The sequence below is a fragment of the Branchiostoma floridae genome, chromosome 3 (assembly GCF_000003815.2).
Source record: "Branchiostoma floridae strain S238N-H82 chromosome 3, Bfl_VNyyK, whole genome shotgun sequence".
NCBI lineage: Eukaryota > Metazoa > Chordata > Leptocardii > Amphioxiformes > Branchiostomatidae > Branchiostoma > Branchiostoma floridae.
In genome coordinates this window covers 34,028,270-34,036,791 of record NC_049981.1, presented here as the reverse complement: position 1 = coordinate 34,036,791, position 8,522 = coordinate 34,028,270, and the positions used below count along the sequence as shown (strand labels likewise).

The window sequence follows — 8,522 nt, the reverse complement described above, 5'->3', positions numbered from 1 at the left end:
ATAATGTAGTACTTCCACCCACCCACCGTCCCACCATGCAATGTTCTCTAACCTCCACCCACCCACCGTCCCATCATGCAATGCTTCCCCCCATCGTCCCGTCATGCAATGCTTCCACCCACCGCCCCATCATGCAATGTTCTCTAACCTCCACCCACCCACTGTCCAGTCATGCAATGCCTCCACCCACCGTCCCATCATGCAATGCTTCCACCCACCGTCCCATAATGCAATGCTTCCACCCACCGTCCCATCATGCAATGCTTCCATCCACCGCCCCATCATGCAATGCTTCCACCCACCATCCCATCATGCAATGCTTCCATCCACCGTCCCATCATGCAGTGCTTCCACCCACCTGTCGTTCCCGCGACCGCTTGTTGCCCCGGGTCACACCCGTCCACGCAGGACCCGTCCTGGGACCTGTACAGGCAGCTGTGGCACTCGTCCACGGTCGGCCCTGTGCACACCCTGGTGCCGTCCTCGCTCACATCCTCACAGAAACTGTTACACACTGGGGGGACAAAACCTTCGTCTTACAACATGTATAGGGGCTGTTACACACTGGGGGGGACAAAACCGTCGTCTTACAACATGTATAGGAGCTGTTACACACTGGGGGGAAAAACCGTCGTCTTACAACATGTATAGGAGCTGTTACACACTGGGGGGAAAAACCGTCGTCTTACAACATGTATAGGGGCTGTTACACACTGGGGGGACAAAACCTTCGTCTTACAACATGTATAGGAGCTGTTACACACTGGGGGGACAAAACCGTTACAACATGCACAGGAGCTGTTACACACTGGGGGGGGGCAAAACCGTTACAACATGCACAGGAGCTGTTACACACTGGGGGGGGGGGGGGCAAAACCGTTACAACATGCACAGGAGCTGTTACACACTGGGGGGACAAAACCGTTACAACATGCACAGGAGCAAAAGAATATATCAGAACATTCCTCTGTTAGTAGCTCTTGTGTAATATGTTGGCAACAACAGACAGAAATGTCAGATATGTTGATCATGACTTCTTACTTTTTAGTCTATATCATTACTAAGTTGATTGACATTATCATTTTATATGTAATACATGCATTGCTTGGATACATCACTTTCTTGAAATAAAGACAATTTTATTAGTATAGAGGAGGAGGAGGGCTGGTACATGAAATATATCCCTTTTTATACCCTTGCACGTATTTTCAGTATTATAAGATTTATGGTTTATTTCTTCGTCGTCTTCAAGTTTGTAAAATCAACAATTAACTATTGGTGAACAATGTCCTTTAGGCCACAGCAAGTAAGTTTTATGGATGACATCAGCGCGCGCATTAATTTTCGCCTGATTTCAGAAAAAAACAAGAATTTTTTTCTTCTGCAGGGATGGTCAACATGACGATAAAGTACCAAAATGAGCAAATATGTTCTGTTGTAGCCTAACAATTGTACTTGTAGAAGTGACACTTGCGAGATATCCTGGACTGTAGTAGAAATGAAACTTATTGGATAGTTGTAAAAGTGACAACAATATGGAAGCCCTGAGTGTGGTTACCAACTTTGTTGGTTATGCCATTCTACCGCACTAGTGTCATTTTTACCACACCAGTACATGTCTTGAATACAGGAATGAATGCCTTGTTGGCTCTGATATCATGTTTTGTCCTTTTAATTCTTGTTACAACATTCATCACAACCTTATGGCATATTTTTGAAAATGTAGCCATCTTGTTTTTTCACTCATCTTGTTTTTTTATTTGCCCTATCGCAGTATTTTTGCAGTCTGCAGAGGATGTCAACCATAAAATTGACTTGCTGTGACCTTAGGAGATGATCTGTGACACGTACTTCTGCAGACGTCGTTGTCGTCATAGTGGGTCAAAGGGCACTCCGCCACACACGTGACCACGCCCTCCGCTGTGACGTCCTCCATCCTCTTGATACCTGTGCGCAGGCGCAGAAGAACCGGTAGCATGTGATTACGTCACGCATGTCACAGTTTCAAAGGGGCACTAAACTCCAAACCGGATGTTTGATAAGTTATGTTCTAAACTCCAAACCGGGTGTTATGTTCTAAACTCCAAACCGGGTGTTCTGTTCTAAACTCCAAACCGGGTGTTATGTTCTAAACTCCAAACCGGGTGTTTGATAAGTTATGTTCTAAACTCCAAATCGGGTGTTCTGTTCTAAACTCCAAACCGGGTGTTATGATGTAGTGTGGAATATATCCTTATAACTGTATATGTTTAATGTAACATATTACACAATTGTTAATATCAAGAGTCTTTCGTCATCTATTAAACTATGGTGGCCATAGTGTAGAAGTTATACGGAAGTACGGTTTTTGTTATGTACAGGTTATACTGAAGTAAGGTCGCTAGAGTGTAGGGGTTCAATTGAAGCACGGTGGTTGTAATTCAGACATTATACGGAAGTACGGTTGCTACAGTTACATGTATACGGAAGTACCGTTGTTGTAATGTACAGGTTATACTGAAGTAAGGTTGCTAACAAAACTGTACAATAGATGATCAAAATAAAAACCAAGGTCGCGTAGAGTAAGTAATATATATAATGGCCTCACATGCGCAAACGGAGGATCCTGGCGGCGCGGCCATGGTGTCAGGACAGGCCGCCACGCACTCAAAGTCGCCCACGACTCCGTCCAAGTACGGGAACGGCACCTTCATGTTCACGCACGTGATGCAGTCACGCGGGTCGTCTGAGCCGGTAGTGCGGCAACCTACAGACACGGAAACAACATGAAAACAGCATGAAAACAACATGAAAACAGCATGAAAACAACATGAAAACAGCATGAAAACAACATGGAAACAGCATGAAAACAACATGGAAACAGCATGGAAACAACATGGAAACAGCATGAAAACAACATGGAAACAGCATGGAAACAACATGGAAACAGCATGCTACCAAAAGAGTAAGGAAACTTTGGCACTACAAGGAGAAAACAGCCAGAAGACTTACCTTCGCATTCCTCGTGACACACCTGGAGGCACCTGTTGCCGGATTTGTGGGTTCCCTCCCGGCACACCAGGAACTCCTCCAGCGCGTTGTCCACCTGCGTCACGCCCATCAGCTTCACGCTGTGCGCGCCGCTGCCAAATGCGTAGTACCGCAGGGAAAACACCTCGCGGAACTGGAAGTCTAGCCACACATGTGCGCGTTCCTACAGGCACAAACCACACAGTCAACAGTCTAGCCACACATGGGCGCGTTCCAGAGGCACAAACCACACAGTCAGCAGTCTAGCCACACATGGGCGCGTTACTACAGGCACAAACCACACAGTCTAGCCACACATGGGCGCGTTACTACAGGCACAAACCACACAGTCTAGCCACACATGGGCGCGTTTCTACAGGCACAAACCACACAGTCAACAGTCTAGCCACACATGGGCGCGTTCCAGAGGCACAAACCACACAGTCAGCAGTCTAGCCACACATAGGCGCGTTCCTACAGGCACAAACCACACAGTCTAGCCACACATGGGTGCGTTTCTACAGGCACAAACCACACAGTCTAGCCACACATGGGCGCGTTCCTACAGGCACAAACCACACAGTCAACAGTCCAGCCACACATGTGCGCGTTCCTACAGGCACAAACCACACAGTCAGCAGTCTAGCCACACATGGGCGCGTTTCTACAGGCACAAACCACACAGTCAACAGTCTAGCCACACATGGGCGCGGTCCAGAGGCACAAACCACACAGTCAACAGTTCAGCCACACATGGGCGCGTTCTTACAGGCACAAACCACACAGTCTAGCCACACATGGGCGCGTTTCTACAGGCACAAACCACACAGTCTAGCCACACATGGGCGCGTTCCTACAGGCACAAACCACACAGTCAACAGTCTAGGGACATCCTAATAATCTTGACTGTCCATGATAGTAAAATTCAGAACTGACCTCATTGTCCGGAGTTTTGCCGTACTGCACAATAGTTCTGCCGGCTTCCAGGTCCTCCGTGATGCAGACGAAGAAGGACTGGTACAGAGTGGCTGAGCCCAAACCCGTGGCGCCCTGATCGAGCTGCGTCACTGCTAGCCGCATGGACTACACAACGGCAATATGACCATCTTAACCCTATTCAGACTGTACAACGGTAACGGCAGCATCTTAACCCTATTCAGACTGTACAACGGTAACGGTAGCATCTTAACCCTATTCAGACTGTACAACGGTAACGGCAGCATCTTAACCCTGTTCAGACTATACAACGGCAACGGCAGCAACTGCAACTTCGTCGGTGTCCAATAGATGCTACCATCTTACGGGGGTATATAATCATTAGTGTCGGATAGAAGTCGCCTGAGCACCGTCCAATTTGTAAAGGGGCAGATTTTCCGCAAAACATACAGCCGATTCTCTGTCGATGTTGAAATTTGGCGAGCTCTTACCAATCTACAATTCGGCCGGCTTAACGGTGATGGTATTGGCTGGGACCATAAAGAAATGAAGAAAGCATATTCCCAGAAAACGTTAATGTATGCAACAAATATGTAGCGACAAGTGCAGATAACAGAATAACAGAATAACAATGTCTACTTCGACTTCTGTTGTCAGTATCAACATCATTGACGTCATACATATTTAAGCTACCAGTTGGGGTCCTCAATCTTGGGTCCGCAAACTTAAATTTTCAAAAATACTTTTTCAGCAAACAATCGTTAAATACATCGCAAATAAACTAAAAATGTTATTTTGAACATTTTGTTTGCTGACAGAGAGGTAAAGGGATAAAAAGCCAGTTATACTTGATCTCGTGAAAAGGTCTACCATATTGGATTTTGGCTGATGACGTCCTTAGATTAGCATGGTTTATTCATATTTGATTAATTTCTTCAACAAGCAATTTCCAAAAAGAAAAATAACAAACTTTCGAAACTTTGAAGTTTGTTGCCAACTATATTTGGCGTAAGCCGTTCTGGCGTAATGTGCAATGAAAGTTGGCGCAAGCCTCAAAGCGCCTGAAAAGGGCTAATATGACAGGTAACACTGCGAATTCGTCAAGGCACTCCTACATCTAAATTTCAGGATATGGATACTGTGGAAAAACTAAACTTTACTTAACCTACACCAAGTTTAATTGGGACTTACCCCAAATTTTCAGCCGACACCGTCAGCCTTGTTTTCCGTGATCAAGGCTGACGGTGTCGACTGAAAATTTGAGGTCCCAATTAAACTTGGTGTAGGTTAATAAGTAAAGTTTAGTTTTTCCACAATGTCATTTACCAACACAGATGAACTTCCATGCTAACCAACGATACTGGTATACCAACGATACTGATAACGTTAGGAAGAGGTTTACCTTATAAATCGCCACGGCTTTGGGAGAGATCTCAATGTAGAGCCAGGTCTCGTGTTGGTGAGGAATCCCGGCAAACACCACGAAAATGTCTCCTTCTGACGCCGCCGTGAAGTGGATGCACCTGCCGCCTGCGGTCGGGTCCATGCGGTGGGAGTTGGACCACTTCAGGTTACACGGCATGTCTCCTCTAGTCTCCCTACATAACCAACACACACTCAGGTTACACGGCATGTCTCCTCTAGTCTCCCTACATAACCAACAAACACTAAGGTTACACGGCATGTCTCCTCTAGTCTCCCTACATAACCAACAAACACTAAGGTTACACGGCATGTCTCGTCTAGTCTCCCTACATAACCAACAAACCAGGTTACACGGCATGTCTCCTCTAGTCTCCCTACATAACCAACAAACCAGGTTACTAGTCTCCCTACATAACCAACAAACACTAAGGTTACACGGCATGTCTCCTCTAGTATCCCTACATAACCAACACACACTGAGGTTACACAGCATGTCTCCTCTAGTCTCCCTACATAACCAACAAACCAGGTTACTAGTCTCCCTACATAACCAACAAACACTAAGGTTACACGGCATGTCTCCTCTAGTATCCCTACATAACCAACAAACACTAAGGTTACACGGCATGTCTCCTCTAGTCTCCCTACATAACCAACAAACCAGGTTACTAGTCTCCCTACATAACCAACAAACACTAAGGTTACACGGCATGTCTCCTCTAGTATCCCTACATAACCAACACACACTGAGGTTACACAGCATGTCTCCTCTAGTCTCCCTACATAACCAACAAACCAGGTTACACGGCATGTCTCCTCTAGTCTCCCTACATAACCAACACACTATGGTTACACGGCATATCTCCTCTAGTCTCCCTACATAACCAACAAACACTAAGGTTACACGGCATGTCTCCTCTAGTCTCCCTACATAACCAACACACACTAAGGTTACACGGCATGTCTCCTCTAGTCTCCCTACATAACCTACACACACTAAGGTTACACGGCATGTCTCCTCTAGTCTCCCTACATAACCAACACACACTAAGGTTACACGGCATGTCTCCTCTAGTCTCCCTACATAACCAACACACACTAAGGTTACACGGCATGTCTCCTCTAGTCTCCCTACATAACCAACACACACTAAGGTTACACGGCATGTCTCCTCTAGTGTCCCTACATAACCAACAAACAAGGTTACTAGTCTCCCTACATAACCAACAAACAAGGTTACTAGTCTCCCTACATAACCAACACACACTTCAGGTTACACGGTATGTCTCCTATAGTCTCCCTACATAACCAACAAACAAGGTTACTAGTCTCCCTACATAACCAACATACACTAGGTTACACGGCATGTCTCCTCTAGTCTCCCTACATAACCAACACACGCTAGGTACACGGCATATCTCCTTTAGTCTCCCTACATAACCAACACACGCTAGGTACACGGCATATCTCCTCTAGTCTCCCTAAATAACCAACACACGCTAGGTACACGGCATATCTCCTTTAGTCTCCCTACATAACCAACACACACTAAGGTTACACGGCATGTCTCCTTTAGGCTCCCTGCATACTCAACACACCAGGTTTATAGTCTCCCTACATAATCAACACACTAAGGTTACACGGCATATCTCCTCTAGTCTCCCTACATAACCAACAAACACTAAGGTTACACAGCATGTCTCCTCTAGTCTCCCTACATAACCAACACACACTAAGGTTACACGGCATGTCTCCTCTAGTCTCCCTACATATCCAACAAACCAGGTTACTAGTCTCCCTACATAACCAACACACACTAAGGTTACACGGCATGTCTCGTCTAGTGTCCCTACATAACCAACAAACCAGGTTACTAGTCTCCCTACATAACCAACAAACCAGGTTACTAGTCTCCCTACATAACCAACACACACTAAGGTTACACGGCATGTCTCCTCTAGTGTCCCTACATAACCAACAAACCAGGTTACTAGTCTCCCCACATAACCAACAAACCAGGTTACTAGTCTCCCTACATAACCAACACACACTAAGGTTACACGGCATGTCTCCTCTAGTCTCCCTACATAACCAACACACACTAAGGTTACACGGCATGTCTCCTCTAGTGTCCCTACATAACCAACACACACTAAGGTTACACGGCATGTCTCCTCTAGTCTCCCTACATAACCAACACACACTAAGGTTACACGGCATGTCTCCTCTAGTCTCCCTACATAACCAACACACACTAAGGTTACACGGCATGTCTCCTCTAGTCTCCCTACATAACCAACAAACCAGGTTACTAGTCTCCCTACATAACCAACACACACTAAGGTTACACGGCATGTCTCCTCTAGTCTCCCTACATAACCAACACACACTAAGGTTACACGGCATGTCTCCTCTAGTCTCCCTACATAACCAACAAACCAGGTTACACAGCATGTCTCCTCTAGTCTCCCTACATAACCAACACACACTGAGGTTACACAGCATGTCTCCTCTAGTCTCCCTACATAACCAACACACACTAAGGTTACACGGCATGTCTCCTCTAGTGTCCCTACATAACCAACACACACTAAGGTACACGGTATGTCTACTCTAGTCTCCCTACATAACCAACACACACTAAGGTACACGGTATGTCTACTCTAGTCTCCCTACATAACCAACACACACTAAGGTTACACGGCATGTCTCCTCTAGTCTCCCTACATAACCAACAAACCAGGTTACTAGTCTCCCTACATAACCAACACACACTAAGGTTACACGGCATGTCTCCTCTAGTCTCCCTACATAACCAACAAACCAGGTTACTAGTCTCCCTACATAACCAACACACACTAAGGTTACACGGCATGTCTCCTCTAGTCTTCCTACATAACCAACAAACACTAAGGTTACACGGCATGTCTCGTCTAGTCTCCCTACATAACCCAACACACACTAGGTACACGGCATGTCTCCTTTAGTCTCCCTGCATAATACAAACGCACAAACAGAAGACAACATTTGCCGCAATGGCAGCCGTTGTAGTGTTAAAAGGCTGTTGTAAGAAGTTGCGTACGTTGACTGCTGGCTGAATTAGGGGTAGGGGTAGGACCGGGCCCTTATTGCAGCCGTTGTAGTTTAAAAGG

The 8,522-nt window shown here is 46.0% G+C and overlaps 1 protein-coding gene across 1 annotated transcript in view; it reads right to left on the bottom strand.

The window, feature by feature from the left end:
- LOC118411381 overlaps positions 1-8,522 on the bottom strand; it is a 39,847-nt gene that overhangs the window by 16,588 nt on the left and 14,737 nt on the right. The window contains exons 14-19 of the mRNA XM_035813638.1: positions 5,348-5,543; positions 3,946-4,092; positions 2,992-3,193; positions 2,588-2,746; positions 1,852-1,947; positions 359-514 (exon numbers count right to left, since the gene is read on the bottom strand). Of these exons, the coding sequence (XP_035669531.1) occupies positions 359-514; positions 1,852-1,947; positions 2,588-2,746; positions 2,992-3,193; positions 3,946-4,092; positions 5,348-5,543 (956 nt within the window). The remainder of the gene's footprint in view (positions 1-358; positions 515-1,851; positions 1,948-2,587; positions 2,747-2,991; positions 3,194-3,945; positions 4,093-5,347; positions 5,544-8,522) is intronic.